Source organism: Narcine bancroftii, chromosome 4 (assembly GCF_036971445.1).
Source record: "Narcine bancroftii isolate sNarBan1 chromosome 4, sNarBan1.hap1, whole genome shotgun sequence".
NCBI lineage: Eukaryota > Metazoa > Chordata > Chondrichthyes > Torpediniformes > Narcinidae > Narcine > Narcine bancroftii.
Genome location: NC_091472.1, coordinates 235,989,562 through 236,010,707, shown reverse-complemented (window position 1 = coordinate 236,010,707; position 21,146 = coordinate 235,989,562). Strand labels below are relative to the sequence as shown.

Here is a 21,146-nt window from a genome sequence, read left to right as displayed (position 1 = left end):
CCCTTAAACTACAGCTGGTAATTCTTACATTTACCCCTCCCTCTGCCCCTTCAACATTTTATCCACCTCCATCAAATCTCTCCACATTTTCCAACATTTCAGGGAATAAAGTTCTCACTTATTTAACCTTTTCCTATAACTCAGTTCCTGATCCCAGCAACATCCCTGTAAATCTTCTCTGCAGTCTTTCAATCACATTAATATCCTACTTGTTGGGAGGTGACCAAAACTGCACACAATATTCCAAATTTAGCCCTACCAACGTCTTGTACAACTTCACTATAATATTCCAATTCTGATACTCAATACTTTGAAGTCCAAATATGCCGAAAGGTCTCTTTATGGCCCTATTTAACTGTAACTCTACTTTCAGGGAATTATCCCTCTGTTCAATTTCACTGCTAAGTGCCCTACTTTGGTTAGTCTTCCCAATGCGCAACACCTCACCCTTGTCCGCATTAAGTTCCATCTGCCATTTTACCACCCATTTATCTAGCTGATGCGGACCCCACTATAAGCTTTGAAAACCTTCCTCACTGTCAACACCTCCAAACATGGTGTCATCTGAAAACTTGCTGATCCAATTTAATACATTTGAACCAGATCGCTGATATAGATGACAAACAGCAATGGACCCAGCATGATCCCTGAGGCACACTACGAGTCACAGGCCTCCAGTGAAAAAGGTAGTCATCTACTGCCACTCTCTGTCCTCTACTGCAAAGCCAATGTCCAATCCAATTTATGACTTCATCGTGATGACTGAGCGACAGAACTTTCTTGACTAACCTCCCACGTGAGATCTCGTCAAAGGTCTCACTAAAATCTATGTCGACAACATCCACAGCCTTGCCTTCATCAACTTTCCAGGCACCCTTCTCAAAAAGCTTGGTAAGATTGGTAATGCATCAGTAACTTCCAGAAGAAACCACTTTGCAAAATACATTTCCCCTCTGTGCCACGTATAGCCAACAACAGTGTTCACATTTAATGCTATGAAAAACCAAAGAGGAGGTAAACCATTGGAGATCTAAGCCTGACTGACACCTATTTTGAGCAAGAGAGGCTCAGCAGCTCTGATCACAGTGTCTGCTTTATCACAAATTTCTAAACAGTTCAGAAAATCATTTGCTTGCATTCCCACTTCTGCCATGGAGCTGCAAGCCACACACAGTGGACTGGATAATCAGTAAGTGCTACTCACTGGGTGGTATTCAGTGTCTCGGTGATGTAACGGCCAACTAAGGAGTGATGATCCAGCCCTGCAAACTGTTGGTTGTAGAATCGTGGGTGAACTGGAGAGGGAAGAACAAGTGGTACAGTTCAGCATTTGGGAGGAGGCAGTTCTTTTGTGAGAGGAAGAGAGGGTGAGAACACGAACCACTAACTATTCTTCAGATACATATTAATCATCTGCATGTGTGTACACAGGGCAAATGGTACAGAACTTGGAAAAGATTAATGGGCAGAAAACAGTGCGAGCAGCCATTTTCAATACACCACCTCTGTGGCCCACAGCACATTCAAGGGATGGGAGTGGGACAGGGATTTAAATCAAAATATTTTTATGCTTTTTATCTATTTGGTTGAAGTACAGAAGAAACCAACTAAACTTGATTGCTTCACAAGGAAGGGGGCCCATAAACTTTGAGCAGAGTCCGAAGCCAAAAAAAAAATTTTGAGAATGGCTGGTGAAAAGGATACAGACAGGCTGAAAATACATCATTAATATAGAAAGAATAAAAAGCAAGGAAGTTATAATAAATTATAAGTGATGAGTTGGGCTATAGATCCAACATTAGGAAGGATGTCGATCTTTTCGACAGTGCAGACAAGATTTACTGGATTGTCGAGCTGAGATAAGGGTCCAAAGTATCTGGGGCTGCTTCCCCTCATAGCAGAGAAGTTTGAGAGAAGATTCAATCGGGTTGTTCAATCAATAAACAGGTTTAATAACAAAAAGGGACTTCCATTGGTGGAAGAAGAGATCACCCAAGGGCACAGCAGATTGTTACAGCCTGCAACCTGCTGCCTGGATCATCAGTGGAAACAGATTCTTATCTGGAACGAGATTCACCACAAGACAGTTGTGGATAAGCTGCCTCATCCTGTGAATGATCATTCCAGAACGCACGAGGACAGAAAGACCAGCTGACCCATCAAGACTGTTGCAGTTCATGGACGAAATCTCATCCTCCCACCCAGCAACCACATTATCCTGGCAAGAAAACAGAAACACCCCCCCCCCAACCTCTTGAAGGTCTGGTGAATCACAACCTGAATTCGTTTTTGGCCATTTATCAACATGATATCAAGAGGAAACAAATATAGTGGGTCAGAAGTATGGAAAGTTTTCAGAGGGGCAGATTTGGACTATAAAACCTATGCTTCCTCCAGTAGGAAAATATTTAGACAGATCAATGCGACGTTTCCAGAAACTGTTCAATCAGGATACAATATGACCAATAAGAGCACCTACTAGTTTTGACGCTGTATCGGATGACAGCTTGGCACCGCTCCAGCAGCTTCTCATGGGATTCAGCATCGTCGATCAAATCAAGATCAAGAAGAGCCCGCAATTCGTCAGGTTCCTTCCAATCACAGACCTAGAGGCAAACCAAGAGGTGGCAATAAATAAATAAATATATAAATATATACACACACACACACACACACACACACACACACACACACACACACACACACACACACACACACACACACACACACACACACACACACACACAACCAGATGAAACAGGGTTTCTCCAAATCACAGGGCATACACACAGTATCTAATAATCACATAATCATAAAGTTATAATTTAAAATAAATATCTATAAATATTTTGGAATGATTTACTCAATTACAGGATACTGTTCATCAATGTCACAGCCTCCAGGAAGAAGCAATTTCCCAGCCTACCAGCCCTGATTTTGATGATACTGTAACTCCTTAATGGTAGTCTGTCAGGCATACTGTGTACTGCATGGAACAATTCTTTGAGCTTTATTTAAGATATGCTCCCACTGAATGAGGTCAATAGAGAAAAGGGAGAACCATTTAATAAACTAATATGTACACTAAGTGGTCTTGTCTCTCTGTAAGACAAACCTGGAAGGCTAGACTGTAGCTCTGGACTGCTTTATATACAAAGTCACCAGGATGGTTCCTGGTGACCTAGTGGTGCAATTACATATCACCACACGACCCTCTCCACCTTTCTGTCGAATCATGAAGCATCCACAGGAAGTAAAGGGTGACCAACATTTTGGGCCTGGCCCCTTCATCAGGTATAAACAAAAATAGGCAGGCAGGGAACCATAGAACAATGGAACACTGCATCACAGAAAGGGGCCCTTTGGCCCATCTCTGCTGAACTGTTACTCTGCCTAGTTCGAATAACTTGCATCCAGCCATAGCCCTTCATTTTGATGATCCTGTGTTGACTTCTGGTCCAATGCTTAGCAGCTACCATACATCCAGATAGGACACTCTCCCTTTTAAATATTTTTTATAGTTGAACATACAAGCATTCATTTAAAAAAAAGGAAAATTGCATAGTAATTCATTTGTATACAAGTAAACACACACAGAAAAAAATTAATAAGAAAATGTAGAAAATTACATCAAATTACTTGCAATACTTCAAACTACTATTGATGGAAATGATTTATGCAACCATGCCAAACCCATTTGAAATATTTGATAAAATAATAAAGGAGAAAAAAAGAAAAAACTACAAAGATCAAGAAGAAAAAAATTAATCTAATCCAACCCCTCCCTCTAATCAAAGTTACTTTAATGCTTAATAACAAAAAAAAATCAATAATGTGGAATCACTGGCGACCCCCCTGTATGTCCTGGCAAAGAATCACCAGAACATACAGTAATTATTAATTCTCATCTGGGGTCTTGTAAAATGATGCTGTGACTACACCAGTGAGAAGTGCATTGAGCTTCAACTCCCCACAGACTGAGTTCAGAAACTGAGGTGAAGCTTGGTGAACTCCAAATTATTCAGGAGGCAGGGGCAATGATGAGACAAGAGATACAGGGAGGCAGTCTCACCTCAAAGGCAAGAAGCAGATAGTTGCATGACCTACAGGAGAGGGAAAGGGAATAGGCAGCCAGCGAAGGGTTCCCCTGTGGTCGATCCCCTCAATAACATGCAAACTGTTTTGGATACTGTTGGAAGGGATGACCTACCAGAGACAAGGTCTCTAGCACAGTCTGGCTCTGTGACTCAAAAGGGAAGGAGGAGGAAAACAATGGTAAGAGATTCATTGGTGAGGAGAATGGACAAGAGATTCTGTGGAAGGGATCAAGGTTCTCCGATATTTTGTTGCCTTCTAGATGCCAGGGTCGAGATGTCTCTGATCGAGTCCATAGAGTTCTTAAGAGGAAGGGTGAGCAGCCAAATGTTGTGGCACATGTTAGTGCCAATGACCTAGGAAAGATGATGAGGTCCTGAAGGTGAATACAGGGAGTGAGGAAGGAAGCTAAAGAGTAGGACCTGAAGTGTGGTAATCTCTGCACTGTTGCCTGTCTCACGCACCAGTTAGCCCAAAAATAAGAAGCTATGCAGATGAATATAGGGTTGTGGAGTTTGTACAGAGGGCAGGGGTTCAGGTTTGAGGATCAATGCATGACTGGTACAAAAAGGACAGGTTGCACCTGAACTGGAGAGGGGTGAATATCCTCATGGGCAGGTTTGTTGGAGCAGATGGGAAGGGTTAAAATTATCTGGGCAGGGAATGGGAACCAGAGTGTTAAGTCAAATGATGGAGCAATTGGTGAAATGGTAGATGCTATGTGTAGTCTGACTGTGACAAAGGACAGGCAGTGAATGGAATATAAATGCAGCAATTTGAATGGGTTAAAATGTGTACTTTAATGCAGAGTATTAGTATCAGAGTGTGGGTTAATCAGAGTGTGGGTTAATTCATGGAACTATGATGTTTTGGCCTTTACAGAGATTTGACTGTCTCGCGGCATGAATGGCTGTGGAAAGGACCAAGTTTAGATGTGCCAAAAGGGACAGAGAAGGAAGTAAAAGAAGTGGGGGAGTAGGATTGCTGATCAGAGATACTATCACAGCTGCAGAAAAGGGGAAGTAGTGGAGGGATTATCTACTGAGACATCGAGGAGCAAATAGGCAGGCAGATTCTTGAAAGGTTATTGTGATGGGTGATTTTAAGATTCCTAATATTGATTGGCATCATCTTAGAGTGAAAGGCTAAAAGAAATGTAATTTATTTATTTTTAAGCGTGTTCATGAAGGTTTCCTGATGCAATACATTCAGTAGATAGGCCAACTGGAGAAGAGCCTTTACTTGCTCTGGTATTGGGAAATGAACCAGGTCAGGCGTCAGATTTCTCAGTGGGTGAACACTTCAGAGAAAATGATCACAACTCCCTCTCCTTTACCATAGCACTAAAAGAGGACAAGAATCAGCAACTTAGGAAAATATTTAATTGGGGGAAAATAAGCTATACCGCAGGAGCTTGAGAGCATACATCGAGAGCAGGTGCATTTGGGGAAATGTACAGCAGAAATGTGGCAAACGTTCAGGGAATAGTTGCATGGCACTTTGCACAAGTATATTCCATTGAGACATGGAGAGATGGCAAGGGGAAAGAACCATGGAGTTCAAGGAATGTAGAAAATCTAGTTCAGAAGAAAAGCTTATGAGAGATTTAAAATGAAGATAGAAGCTGATAGAAGCTCTAGAGAATTAACAGAATGGCTTGAGATGGCGCATAAAATCATTGAGGACCCCTTCCACCCTACACACAGCATCTTCCAGTTGCTCCCTTCGGGAAAGAGATACAGGAGTATCAGAGGCAGGACCACCAGGCTGAGGAACAGCCTCCCACGGGCAGTGAGAATGCTGATCGATCGAAGGAACTGCTCACACTATCTATCTGAGACTCTCATTTGTATAAAACAATATTTATTTATTTTATAGATTAAAATACTTGTCCTGCATATGTATTATTTGTCTATATGTGTGCTATGTAGATGTTGTCTATTTGGATTTAAAGAAGGCCTTTGATAAGGTGCTGCACGTGAAGCTGCTTAACAAGAGCCCAGGAGTCATACTAGAGTGGGTATACCATTGGCTGACTGGCAGGAGGCAGAGTGTCAGAGTGTTCCACAAGGGTTGGTGTTAGAGCGCTTCTTTTTATGTTCTATATCAATTGTTTAGATTATGGAACTGTGAGAGTACAGATTTATCACCAATGTACATAGTGTATATAGTTACTGTATCTAGACTGTGCTTACAGCGATTGGTTGAGAGCTAAGCCACACCTATTGTCTGGGCCTTAAAGGGTTGTGTCCCCAGCCAGGTCAGATCATTCTGGACTGGTCGGCCACCTGTGAAGAGCTCCTGTCTTTTGCTAATAAAAGCCTTGGTTTGGATCAACAAGTCTTTGGTTCTTTCGACGAGCTCTACAGGAACAAATGGCTTTGATGCCAGGTTTGCAGATGATACAAAGGTAGGTGGAGGAGCAGGTAGTGTTGAGGAAACAGGGAGGCTGCAAAAGGCCCTAAACAGGTTAGGAGAATGGGTAGAAAAGTGGCAAAAGAAATACAACGTCACAGAGTGTACAGTCATGCACTTTGGTAGAAGAAATAAATGGGAAGGCTTTTTTTAAATGGGGAGATTATTGAAAATTCACAGATGCAAAGGGACTTGGGAGTCCTCGTACAGGATACCCTGAAGACAAAATTGCAGGCTGAGTTAGTGTGAAGGCGGCAAATGCAATGCTGCTGTTCATTTCAAGAGGAATAGAATACAAAAGCAGGAATGTGGTGTGGAGGTGTTACAAGGTACTAGTGAGTTTTGTGAGCAGTTTTTTGGCTCCTCATTTCAGAGAGGACATGCTGACATAGGACAGGATTCAGAGGAGCTTCACAAGGTTGATTCCGGGAATGAAAGGGTCATCATATAATAAACATTTGACGGCTCTTAGCCTGCACTCATTGGAATTTAGGAGAATGAAGGGGTATCTCCTGGAAATATTTTGAATATTGAAAGACATAGCCAACATAGAGCTTGTTTCTCACGGTGAGAGAGTCTAGGACAAAAGAGCGCAACCTTGGAATTGAAGGGCATCCACTTAGAACAGAGATGTGGAGGAATTTTTTTTAGTCAGAAGGTGAACTTGTGGAGTTTGTTGCCACAGGCAGTTATGGAGGCGCCAAGTCACTTGGTGAATTTCAGGCAGGGCACCAAAGTTTATGGGGAGCAGGCCATGCAATGGGGCTGTAGGAAAATGGATCAGCTCATGATTGAATCGTGGGGCAAACATGATGGCTGAATAGCCTATTTCTGCTCCAATCTCTTGTAGTTTCATGGTAGCCTTGCCCTCCTCACCCTCCTTACGAAGCATAGGTACTGCTGAGCCTTCCTGGCTAATAAGAGGGTAACTAAATGCTATGAATGACCCTTATTGTGTAGGTGGGAGAATCATGGGGCTTTAGTATATTACAGAGAATAATGAAATGGAATTGTTGATGAACCAGCAGAGACATGAATGGTCAAATGGCCTCTGTCACAAGGACATAAATAAATGACACAACCAACAAGGGAAGCACATAATAAAAAGGTACAGCAATCATCTTGGGTGACTCCTATTTGTAGATTGGGAGAACCAAATTGGTGGCAATACAGTGGAAGAGGATTTCCTGAAGTGTGCAAGGAATAGTTTCCTTGATCATTATGACAGGGGAACCAACTAAAAAGCAGGGATTCTTAGACTAGGCATTGGGTAATGAGGCAGGTTTGATTAGTGATATGGATTATCAATCAGGATAATGATGGTAAATGCAAGAATTAATTAGTAATCTTGGCAAGGCCTCTTGGGAAAGAATGACCACCACATGGCGCTCTTTTGTCCTAGACTCTCTCACCGTGAGATTGACATTTAATTCAGACACCTGGATTCAGCACTTAAAGGGGTAAGGGATTTTTTTTGGGATGGGGGGCCAGCTTGTTTATAAACCAACCTGGGGATTGGCTATTTTGGATTGGGTGCTGTGTAATAAACCAGCAGTGATTAGAGGATTTAAGATTAAGGAGGCCTAAGGAGCCAGTGATCACAATATAATTGAGTACACTTTAAAATTTGCAAAGGAGAGGCTAAAGTCTGATAAATCAATATTGCAGTGGAGCAAAGGAAATTACAGTTGCACAAGAGGAAACTGGACAAAGTCAAATGAAAAAGTACGTGAATGGGGAAGACAGCAGATCAATTATTGTTGAAGTTACTGCAAGAAATGAAAAAAGTGCCGTACAGGAACATATCAAAAAGAAAGAAATTTGTGGACAGGAAAATGAGCCAAATGTGGCTGACGAGGGACATTAAAGCCAAAGTAAAAGCAGGAGAGGGCAGACAAGGAAACAAAAATTAGTGGGAAGATAGAGGACTAGGAAATGTTTAAAAACTTGAGAAGACAACTAGGAAGGTGATTAGGAAGGAAATGAAGAATTATGGAAGAAGGTTAGCAAGTAATATTAAAGAGGACACTAAAAGCTTTTTTAAATATATAGAGTAAAAGAGTGTCCAAAGTAGTCATAGAACTGATAGAAAATGACGCTGGAGAATTTGTAATGGTAGACAATGAGATGGCAGAGGAACTGAATGAATATTTTGGATCAGCCTTCACTGTGGAATACATTAGTAGCATACTGGACTCTCAAGGCTCTCTTTGAAGAGAAGTGAGTGCAGTCAAGTCAAGAGAGAAGGTACTTGGCAGAGGCTAAATGGTCTAAGGGTATATAAGACTCCTGTGCCAGATGGAATGTACCTTTGGGTTCTGAAGGAGGTCGCTGTAGAGATTGTGGGGGCACTGGTAATGATCATCTACGAATCAATAGATTCTGGCATGGTTCCAGTGGACTAGAGGATTGCAAATGTCACTCCACTGTTTAAGAATGGAGGGAGGAGGCAGAAAGGAAATTATAGACCAATTAGCCTGACATTGGTGGGTGTGAAGCTGTTGGGAGTGGATTGTCAACAATGAGGTTACAGAATACCTAGACGTGCATGTAAAGACAGGGCAACATCAACATTGTTTCCTTAAAGGAAAATCATGCCTGACAAACCAATTGGAATTTTTTGAAGAGATCACAAGTAGGATGGACAGGGGAGAATGTCGTGGATGTTATGTATTTGGACTTTCAAAAGGCCTTCTACAAGCTGCCATATATAAGGCTGCTAAACAAGATGAGAGCCCATGGAATTACAGGAAGGATTCTAGCATGGCTCGAGAATTGGCTGATTGACGGGAAACAGAATAGGAATAAGGGGATCCTATTCTAGTTGGCTACAGGTTACAGTGGTGTTCCGCAGGGATCAGTGTTTGGGCTGCTTCTTTTTACATTGTATATAAATTATTTGGATTATGGAATAGGTGGCTTTATAGGTAAATTTGTAGATCATTGTAAAATAGGTGGTAGGGGAGGTGATACTGAGGACAATAAAAGGTTGCAGAAGGACTTGGATAGATTAGGGCAAAGAGGTGGTAGATGAAATGCAATGTTGCAAATTGTACCATCACACATTTATTAAAGAAATAGACGGGTAGATGGGGAGAAAATGCCAAATTCTGAGGTGCACAGGGACTTGGGAGTCCTCATCTAGGAAACTTGTCAGGTTAACCTCCAGGTTGAGTTGGTGGTGAAGAAGGCGAATGCAATGTTTGGTATTTATTTCTTAAGGAATAGGATACAAGAGCAGGGATGTGATGTTGAGATGCTACAAGGCACTGGTGAAACTTCACTTGGGGTACTGTGTACAGTTTGACCACCTGATTTGAAAAAAGACGAGCTGATGTTGGAGAGGGTTCAGAGACGATTTACTGGAACATTAACAGGAATGAAAGGGTTAGCATTTGAGGAACGATTGTTGGCTCTTGGATGCAATTCATTGGGAGTACAGAAGGGTAATGGGGACCTCAGAGGCATTTTGAATCTTGAAAGGCCTGGACAGAGCAGAGGTTTCCCATGGGAGGGGATTCTCAGACAAGACAGCATAACTTCAGGATTAAAGGGCATCAATTTAAAAGAGAGACTCAGAAACATTTCTTTAGTCATTGAATCGTGAATCTGTGGAACTTGTTGCCACAGGCAATTGTGGAAGGGAGTTTGTCAGGTGTATTTAAGGCAGAAATTGAAAAATATTTGATTAGTCAAGGCATCAAGGGTTATGGGGAGAAAGCCAGGGAGTGGGGCTGAGTGGGACGATGGATCAGCTCTTGAATAGAATGGTGGAGCAGACTCAGTGGGCCAATGGTCCTACTTCTGCTCCTACATCTTGTGATCCCGTAACAATGAAACAAGGTGCCAACTGGTGAGGATAGGCTGTCAATGGGTTGATGGGAGATAGATTATGGCAGGGATTTAAAGATCACACAGAGGAACTTCAAAAACTGTCCATCTCTGTAATAAGTAAATCAGGGAAGGTGGCTCAACCTTGGCTAAAGACAACTCAGGGAGCACACAAATTGGTAGGTAAAATAGCAAACCCAAGAGCAGAGAGAATTTAGAATAAGACCAAGTCCAATGAGATGGAAGAAAATTGAGTACAAAAGAAAATTTGCAGAGATATTTAAAAAAACTGACTGCAAAATCTCCTGTAGGTTTGTAAAGAGAAGAAGTAGAAATAGATGTAGGTCCCCTGCAGTTAGAATCAGGGAAATCCAAAACAGAGAACAAGAAAATGGCAGACCCAATCAATATATTTTTCATTCTAGCTTCATCTAGTAAGGACCACAGGCAAATCGGCAAGAGGTCATAGGTACACGGGTGGGAGAGTAGAAGAGAGAGAAGTAATAGGTGGAGAGGGTAGCCCTCTAATAGGAGGGGGAAGGGGTGGGGAGTTGGAAGAAAGGAGCCAGGGAGGGAAAGGGAGATCCTCAGGGGAAGAGGTTTAAGATTAGTCGAGGTTAATGTCTCCTGGTTGGAGAGTACCCAGATGGAATACAAGTTGTTTTCTAATTTGCAGGTAGTCTAGTTTGGCAGTACACAAGGCCATGGACAGACATGTTGTTGTGGCAATGATCCATGGAACTGAAATGGTGTATTTATGCACATGATAATAAAGGAACCATTCCACCTTCTCATTGATATCTGTTCCCTTTCTGATGGCCTCTTCCAGAATGATCTGAAATGCATCTTGTACAAATCGTTCTCCTGCTTCAGGGTCATTCAGTGGTTGATCCAACAACACTCCATCCACCAGAACAGGAGGTTTTTTCGGTGTTCCATTAAGGCCTGGGGACAGAGCAATGGGAGAAGAAAGGGATAGGTAGGGGAGAAAACAGCAGCTATTAATTGGGTTCATTGGTTAGAGACTGTGACTACATAGCCATTCAAATTCTTACATGGGGCTCCCTCCCACCGAACTGGCTATGGGTTTCATGATGTTTCGGCACGTTTTACTTTGTGTTTAGGTGAGCCAATGAAACAGCAACTCAAACACTACAACACAGAAACAAGCCTTAACCCATCTGGCTGAACAATTATTCTGCCTAGTTCCATTGACCTGCACCCAGACCATTGCCCTCCATACCCCTCCCATCTATGCACCTATCCAACTTTTTTCCTAAATGTCAAAATGAAGCTTGCACTCACCAATTTAGCTTGCATCTTGTTCCACACTTTGACCACTCTCTGAGTGAAGAAGTTCCTCCTCGTGTTCCCTTTAAACATTTCACCTATCACCCCTAGTCTATGTCCTCTGGTTCTTGTCTCACACAACATCAATGGAAAAAGCCTGCTTGCATCTATTTTTCTTTGGCTTGGCTTCGCGGACGAAGATTTATGGAGGGGGTAAATGTCCACGTCAGCTGCAGGCTCGTTTGTGGCTGACAAGTCCGATGCGGGACTTGTATAGATGCATCTATACATCTCATAATTTTGTATATTCATGTTCAGAGGTTTTGAAATTAAATTGGCTGCCCTTAATTTGAACTCAGAAAGCATAATGGACAGATCTCTGCATTGGAGCAGGGTGGAGTCGAGCGTGACCGAAGGCTGGATTCTTTGGAGAAGACTAACTTTCACTACACAGCAACTGCATAAGTACAAACACAGAGTGATTGATTTAGAAATCAGGATCACAGATCGAACTTGTATATTATTTGCTTTCCTGAAGACACAGAATGAATTTAATTAAATTCTTTTCAAATTTTCTCTCTTTTAATCTTTTTTTATTGGTGATTTTTTTTTTAATAAGATATTTAGTACAATGAAGAAAAGGGAACTAACTTGAAAATGCACTATCACATATGTGAATACAAAATTTCAAACAGTATAAACATGGTTTAAACCCACCCCCCCCCCACCACTTCCACTGAAATGGGTGAAAATAAAAAAAACCTAACCTACTCTAATAAAAAAGAAAGTAAAAACTAACAAAGAACATCTGAACAGCTTATCCTGAAGGTTATGTACATTTTGTAGTTCATAATGTTAAATCAAAAAACAAGACTATATCTCATCTGGAAGAGTAAATACATCTAATTACATTGGAAACATTTACATCATATGAAAATAAGACATAAAAGGTTGCCATGTATCTTCAAATTTCACCAATGAAGAATTTTCTGTTCAGGTTATTTGGGGGAGGTGTACTATAGAAGCCTCCCATTTTGGACAGAGTGAAATCTTCCCCAGAATTAAAGCCTTGATCCGTGATTTGGTGTCTGCATAACTTTCAGACCAAGGAAATTATTCCGCATGAAGCACGACCACAGAAGCCCCAAATACAAGGAATTTGACTTCCACATTGTGGATGACTACTGTCTTCAAGTTCTTAATGAGAGCACAATATAAAATAGTGATGGCTGAAATGTAAAAATGGAAACTTTGACCTTCATTATTCTTTCCTGTATGTCTGAGAATTATGCCAAAAGAAGGTTCTCATAAGTGGATAGGTTCAGTAGAATAAGCATGGAAATTTTTGGATCAGCTCCCTTCTGCTCCAATTTAATATCTAATTAATATGAATTGACTAATTTGACTATGGGTGTTTTACCTTTGATGGATTTATTGGAGTCTTGGGAGAAATATCTTGTTAAAATGGATACTGAATGTTAAGAGCTTCTATTTGACTTTGTGGTTTTCAGACAGAACATCTTGTTTTGCTATTTAAGGTCAGAAATTCCCTGCTTCTTTTGACTATGTTACATTGGGAATTGATTTTTTGTTTTGCTTTTTATTTGCTTTTTGAAGCAAATGCTATTTAGCATGCTATCCTACTATTGGATAGTTTTTGGGTCTTGGGGAGGGGAAAGGGATTAGGTTTTTCTTTCTGGAATTCCAATCTCATCAGTTTAACTGTTTCATTGCTTGGCTCTCTACTTGCTCACTATGAATGGCTCTGTAATACCTTTTATGTTGTATTCAGATATGATGGATGGCAAAGTCTTTAGTTTATTAATGGCCTGAACCATTCAAATAAATGGAAAAACTTTTTAAATATATTTAGAAGGCTTCAGGCTAACATTATATATGTGCAGGAGATGCATATTCGAAGGGAACATAGTCAACGCTTTTTTAAATTTTGTAAGGACTAACAATTTCATTCTTCATCCCAAGCCAAAATTGGTTCTTTCACTCCATTTACACATTTTGATACTGTTGCACATTCTAATAGTAGATATTTCATTATAACTGATTAATTAGGTTAAAAGGTGGTGCTGGTGAATATTTATGCTCCTAACATTGACGATGCAGAATTTTTTTTTATATAAACGCATGCTTTCATTATTGCCAAATTTTAAAGAATATTGCTTATGGGAGGAAATGTTAATTGTTGTCTCATCCTTTTGATTAATAGATCAGCCTCCAATCAGATACTCCCAAATAAATCACTACCTACATTTACTCTTTTTAGTTGGACTCAGGCTTCTGGATTTTTGGAGGCAATTGTAATATCTGATAAATGCACCAATAAAGCTTTCAATTTAACTTTCTGATGCAGCTTCCGGTTTCAGGCCATGGCAGTTTAATTCTACTTTGTTGCAGGATGAAAGTTTTTTTTTAAACTTTATTAAAGAACCGATAGGTTTAATTTTTTGAAATGACCTCTACTGAGGGAATGTCTATCTTGATAAATGGGATACTTTCAAGGTGCATCTTCAAGGTCAAATTATTTCATATTCGGTGGGGGTGAGAAAACGAACAAATGAGAAAAGAATTTCATTCATTAACAAGATTTTTAAAATTGATAGATTATACTCAGTAGCCCCTAATTCTGACAGTTATAAGGAGAGAGTTGAATTCCAAATGTAACATGATCTGATTTTAACTTACCCAATTGTAAGTCAACTTTTTAAAACCAAATGTTAATTTTATATACATGATGAGAAATCAGGTAAACTATTGGCTAGTCAATTAAAAGCTGCTTTAGTTAAAAGACAGATAACGAAGATTCATAAGTAAGATGAGAACCTATCTACTGATCATGATGAAATAAATAAGGTGTTCATGAATTTTATCCCAATTTATACAAATTTGATTTTCCAGATAACTCAAGTTCAATGAATAATTTCCTGGGCTGATTGAATATTCCTAAATTGTCTCGTAATGATTGTATATCTTTAGGGGAACCTATCTCCGAGGAAGAAATTTTAAAGCTATTACTTCTCCAGACGGGCAAGGCACCTGGTCAAGATGGTTGAATTTTTAAAATTATTTTCTAACCTACTTTCCCCCTTGGTTATGTAAAGTGTTTAAGGATTGCATTTCATTGGGAACCTTGCCCCAAATTTTTTTATGAGGCACCAATTTCTTCAATTCTTAAAAAGGATAAAAGACTCTACCGACTGTGCATCTTATAGACCAATATCACTATTAAAAGTTGATTCAAACATTTTTTCTAAAATTCTGGCTTGCAGGCTGGAAAATGTTCTTCCTCACATTATTTCAAATGATCAGACAAGGTTTTTTAAAAAAATAATTATTTATATTCAAATATTCACAGATTAATGAATATAATGTATTCTCCCTCAGCTAAAATTCCAGAACGTGTTACACATTGGAAGCTGAGAAGGCATTTGACAGGGTGGAATGATCTTATCTGTTTGAGTTTTTGGAGGAATTTCATTTTGGGACTTGTTTTAATTCTGGATTAAAATGCTCTATCACTCTCCCTCTGCATCTGTCAAAGGTCAATCAAAGGTCCTCCCTGTTTAGGCTCCAGCGTGGAACTGGACAGAGCTGCCCTCTTAGCCCCTTAATGTTTGATTTAGCTCTGGAACCCTTAGCAATTGCATTTCAGATTCTAATGATAAAAGAGAAATTACTAGGGGAGATAACATTCATGCGGATGATTTGTTATATATATGTTTCAGACCCTGAGAAATCCATTCCATCTATGTTATCTTTGCTGTCGCAATTTAGTTTTCTTTCTGAGTGAATTACTTTCCCTAAATATTCAGGTACAGGTGCTTAATCTTTTATCTGAAATCCTTGGGACCAGACACTTTTCAGATTTTGGAAACTTTCAGAAAACAGAATAACATTAAAACAATGGTACTTTTAAGTAATTGCGGTGGGGGGGGAGTAAATGAAGTGAGATAAACAAAGACCTCTCTCTCCTCGCTCGCCCACCCCGTGCTGCCGCTCTCTCCCTACTTGCCCACCCAAGCTTCACTGCCACTCTCCCTACTCACCCGCCTGAGCCATGCTGTCGGTCTCTCCCCCTCGCCTGCCCAAGCTACGCTGCTGCTCTCTCCCTACTCGCACACCAGGGCCACGCTGCCACTCTCTCCCCGCTTGCCCCCTCAAGTCGCGCTGCCACTCTCTCCCCGCTCGCCCCCTCAAGCCGCGCTTCCACTCTCTCCCTGCTCGCCCCCTCGAGCCGCGCTGTCGCTCTCTCCCCGCTTGCCCCCTCGAGCCGTGCTGCCGCTCTCTCCCCAAGCTGCTCCCTCTGTCAAATACCCTTTCGGCAGGGTTGCTGAAATTCTGCTGGAGGACATTCCCTATATTTTTAGGTAAAATATACAGTAAAACTTCAAACTTAAACTGGCTCAAACTAAGCTAAACACCTGAAAATATACTGTACATGCAGTAAAAAAAAATGTTTGGTTTTCACAACTTCAAATAAAAGATTATGTACCTATACCCATTTATGAACATATACCATTTAAGGTTGTTTTACTTATCTAGGGGTTAAAATTCCTAAAAAATTTAAAGATTTATACAGGTTATATTTTCTTCCTCTGATTAATCACATGAAACAATCCTTTTTTAGATGGACCCCACTATCATTAGTATTGATACAATCAAAATGATGATACCACCAAAATGTTTGTATTTATTTAAAGCCATTCCAATTTTTAATCCCAAAACCATATTTTGATATTTATTATTGATTCCAAGACATCTTCCCATATTTGGCAGGATAAAGGTTAGACTAAATAAAGCTCAAATACAGACGTTGAAAAAGGATGGGGGCTTGACATTCCCTAACCTTAAATTCTACTATTGGGCAATTAATATTTGATACATCATATTCTGTTTTTTTTATTATTCTGATAAATTTGAATGTAAATCTGGATTTGAAATCAGTCGAGAAATTTTTGACTGATTTTTCACTTACCGAGGTTAGAAAACTGATAACTAATCCTATACCCAAACATACATTACACATATGGTTTCAGTTCTGGAGGGTTTTTTTATTTAATTTTTTTTTAAACTTTATCTGGCTTTATTTTATCTAATTATTTTTTTCAGCCATCTGTGAATGATTGAGCTTTTAAATCCCTCTGTTAGATTTGAAGAAACTTGGTACCCATTCATACAATATTTCTGATGTTTTATTTGATTTATTATCCCTTCCTGATACTATTAAGTTTTTCTTTTTGGTGTTTAATGAATGCTGATCCAAGGTTTTCCTTTTTTTTGTTTTCTCTTCATTAGATTAGTACAAAGGGTTTGACTATAATTTTTTTTCTCTTTGATTGAGTATGGGGAGATGAAGATACTCTTTGTATATTGTATTGTAATCTTTTTAATTATGTATCTTTATTCTCTCTGTCCATTTTTTAAATTGTATATTAAAATCAATAATTAGATTGAAAAAGAATTTTGTACATCTCTATCAAATTCATTCTCCGACACTCCAGGGAATAATGCTTTAACCTGCGTAATCTTTCCCTGGAGAGCGGCGGGAATGTGGAACAAGCTGCCAGCTGAGGTGGTGAATGTGGGCTCAATTTTAACATTTAAGAAGAATTTGGATAGGTACATGGATGGGAGAGGTATAGAGAGCTATGGACTGGGTGCAGGTCAGTGGGACAAGATGAAAAAATGTTTCACCACAAACTAAAAGGGCCAAAGGGGCCTTTTTCTGTGCTGTAGTGTTTTATGGTTCTTATTTCACCTTTTCCAATCATATTAATGTCTTTTCTGTAGTTAGATGACAAAAACTGCACACAGTACTCCAAATTTGGCCTCATCAACACCTTGTACATTGTCATTATACAGAGAACATCTCTATCAGTTGGGGATACATTCCAAAGATAGAGTCAAACAGGGGATTTGGAGTTCTTTACCCCAGCTGTCTAGTTATGGAGTACATTAGAGGACAAGTGATTGGTTTATCAAATTGCTTACGATAAAGTAATTGGGGAGGATAATGATGATGAGGCAGAAGTGGAACCATCAGGAATCTTGATTCAAAGTAAACATGCCAGCCTCTTCACTTCTTTGACAACATCCAACTCCCCAACTCTAACACCAGCTTTTCGACCCACCAAATCTTCAGTGGGTGTTGAACAAGTAAATCAGCAAGGAATTTGAGATAAGCAGATGGGAGAAGATCCTGTTAATTTTTTTTCTGAGGTAATAAAATGTGTTGATGAGAGTAATGGACTCATTGTCAAAGTTAACTTCAGTGAGGCCTTTGACAAGGTTCTATGCAGAGATTACTGCTGGGTTGGTATGTTATGTACATTGATGATATGGAAATAGACAGTATGATTACAAATTTGCACATGACAAATATTGGTGGTGGTGCTGCTAGCAAGTAGGCAAAATGGGAAGAGGAAATGAACCTGATTAGTGGAGGTATGTACCCAGTAAGGACGAATAAAGTTAGGACATCAATAATGACAAGTCCATAGGGAGAATAGACAAACAGAGGGAGGAAAAAGTTAGAGGACATCAGTTCAAGAGGAGTGGAGGAAAGTTTAGGGGAGATGTCAGAGGTATGTATGTTTTTTTTTACTCAGAGAGTGATGGCTGCCTGGATTGCATTGCCAGAGGGGGTGGAGCAGTGGCAGAGGTTGCTATAAAAGAAACATTCAAAAGACTCTTAGATAGGCGCATGTATGGACGAAAAATAGACAGTTATCAGTGTGAGGGAGGCAAGGGTTTGTTGTTGTGGAGGAGGCTAACAGAGGTTGGCACTATATCATGGACTGGAGGGCATTACTGTGCTGCAAGGTTCCATACTCAGTGAAGTAACTGAGCCATGAATGAAAGACAAAAGAACATTGCAATGTTACAGAGTTCTGTGTTGTGTATTGGCCTATGTGTTGTATGGTTTTATGTTAAAAAGTGACAGTTTACCTTAGAAACCCAAGGTGAAGGTGGACTGCTGAGAGAGTGGGAGATGGACTGAGCATGTACAGAAAATGATCTAAAAATTTCTGGACTTGGACGATAAACCACCACTGGAGATGCTGTGGAGTGGAAGAAGGCCCAGAGCATGAGTCATGGTCTGGAGGACAGTTTAGAATGTTGGGATTTCAAAAAGGATGAACATTCCGAAGGCAGCCAGAAGGATCCGGACCAAGCCAGTGGTTCCTCTCTCTGCAAGCAACAAAAGACAACTTCAAATTTTGTGCTCTCTCTCTCTCTCTCTCTCTCTCAAAGATCTTTTGGCTTCAGTTTACCAAACAAACTGAATTTTGTTTATGATCTTTGCTTTGGTTGAGATCGAAGTTTTGTGAGTCTTGTGTGTTTTGTGTCTAAGTTTTTCTGTGGGCTGGTTAGACTTTAATGACATGTTATATTTAGGCTGGGGAATTTATTAGTTTTACACTGTTATAGAAATTTGCATAGTAACCAGTGGGCATTGTTATAAAAGGGGGGATTTTGAATTAAAGTTTGAAGGTGAATTTTTGTTAATAAAGTAATTGTTCATCTGTGTGATATGCCTTCTTTGTGGGTGCTGGTTTGATCTTGTAACACAGCATCTTGAACACTGGAATGCAGAAGATGCCACAATCAAGGTAGGAGCTCTGCTCAAACCCACCTTGAAAATCAAGTCCCACAGTTATGAGCAGAATAAATTCAAGTTGTAGCGACAGCAAGAACTTTAATCCAAGATCGACCCTGCATTGTTGGGAAGAGAATCCTTTTCTAAATCATGCCTTGACTAACATCCCAAGGTGACTTCATTCGAAAGGTATTTACTTTCAAAGCAACATTCAAAAAGTTGGACTGGGAGTGAAGATCAGCAACAGGGACAATCAAAAAAAAACCATGTCTGCTTGTTGAAAATAGGAGATCACAGCCAGATCATGACTTAAAATAAACATTAATATATTTAGATGAAGCAGAATGATCAGAGGTGGGATCATGACCAAACTTGGCTTTCTGAAGCTCTAAAAATTTGAATTTCTAGCAGCTATGTTGTCATACTACATCAGGGAACATGAGTAAGGATGAAAAGTGTTTACCAGTGCATGAGTGGGCACAACTTCATGCAGCGAGTGGTGAGATTGTGGAACCAACTGCAGCGATGGATGGGAGTTGGATTTTGCCATTTAAGATACACTCAGACAGATACAGATGGGAAGAGTGTGGTGGGCAACTTCCAGGTTCAGGTCAATGGGAGAGTAGTTTGGCACGGGGGCCGATTTCTGTTCCCTTCTGCTCTTATAGTCCCATGGATTTACAGCACCGAAAAGGTCCAGTGTTTCTTGTTCCATTCTCCCTGAAAGGGGACTAAGACCTGGCCAGGACACTTCAGAGAGAGTACACACTCTAGCCGCACCATCTCTCCCATCAAGTGACCGCTGCTCTTCAATTAACATCTGGATTATAATCAATTCGCAGAGGGGCTCGTCTGGAAATGCATAAAATTATCGCTCAAATTTAAACCCCCTTCAAACAGTAAGCGAGGAGGAATCAGCCGTGTGGAGGGAGAGAGACCCAAGTAACGGGACCGACGGAACTCTCCGACCTACGAGGTTGTTAGGGGTACCAGGCAATGTTCATGGCGACTCCTTGTTTGCCTTGATGCTGACCAAAGTAGAAGCATAATATCCATATCGGATGTTTAATTTGTTATTACATGGCGATAAATTCCGTACCGCATCCTCCCGGGACCCTCCCTCGCCGACTCGCTGCAAGTCAGAGCAGAAATCTCGCCCTGGGTCCACGGGGGGTGGCGGGAGGCAAGAAGGTGCCTGTCCCACCATGAAGTTAGGACAACTGGTTGACTGAACAGGACCCATTGCCGTCAACACACCGGGACTCAGGGCAGCAGGGAGATGGAGAGACCCTCCCCTCCCCTCCACGCTCAATTTATCGGGACATTTCACGGTCCCATGGAATATGCAACCACCTCAAAAGATGATGACATTTGCAAACTAAAACAACCTGCACACGTATCTTTGTAAACTAATAATGAGGTTGGGATTCAAACGAGGAAATGAGCAAAACGTTACCACTTGCACTTTTCTTCTTTCCTTCCAAGTTGGTTGCCATCCTGAAAATTAAAACGAGACGATTTGTATTTGGAGGCGACCTTCGAGTCACTCCGACGTCCAACTACCGAACCTCCGCCACGGGTCTGCGGCCACAAGCCCAGCCCGGACACAAGCCCAGCCAAAGTCCAAGACCCGCCTCCTTTGAGCCTTGGCCAGCACGCGCTCACCTACCTGTCAATCAATCCGCCCTTAACAGAGTCCTCCCGTCCAGGGAAAAACGCAAAGGTTGCTCAACGTCATGTTGCCGCCCTCTCTACTCTGGTTAGACCACGTTTAGTTCCTGTTGCCTCATTTACAGGAAGGTTGCGAATGGTTTGGAGAGGGCAGGAGGAAATTTACCAGGATGTTGGCTGGTTTGGAGACCAGGTCCTGTGAGGCAAGGTGGACAGAAGAAGGGTTTTT

General features: G+C 40.7%; 1 protein-coding gene across 1 annotated transcript in view; it reads right to left on the bottom strand.

The window, feature by feature from the left end:
• The window catches only part of LOC138761736 (cysteine sulfinic acid decarboxylase-like), a 64,017-nt gene extending 43,150 nt beyond the window's left edge, over window positions 1–20,867 (bottom strand). The window contains exons 1-4 of the mRNA XM_069934390.1: window positions 20,703–20,867; window positions 11,129–11,286; window positions 2,480–2,606; window positions 1,205–1,295 (exon numbers count right to left, since the gene is read on the bottom strand). Of these exons, the coding sequence (XP_069790491.1) occupies window positions 1,205–1,295; window positions 2,480–2,606; window positions 11,129–11,286; window positions 20,703–20,742 (416 nt within the window). The 5' untranslated portion in view covers window positions 20,743–20,867. The remainder of the gene's footprint in view (window positions 1–1,204; window positions 1,296–2,479; window positions 2,607–11,128; window positions 11,287–20,702) is intronic.
• Between the last annotated feature and the right edge of the window lie 279 nt (window positions 20,868–21,146).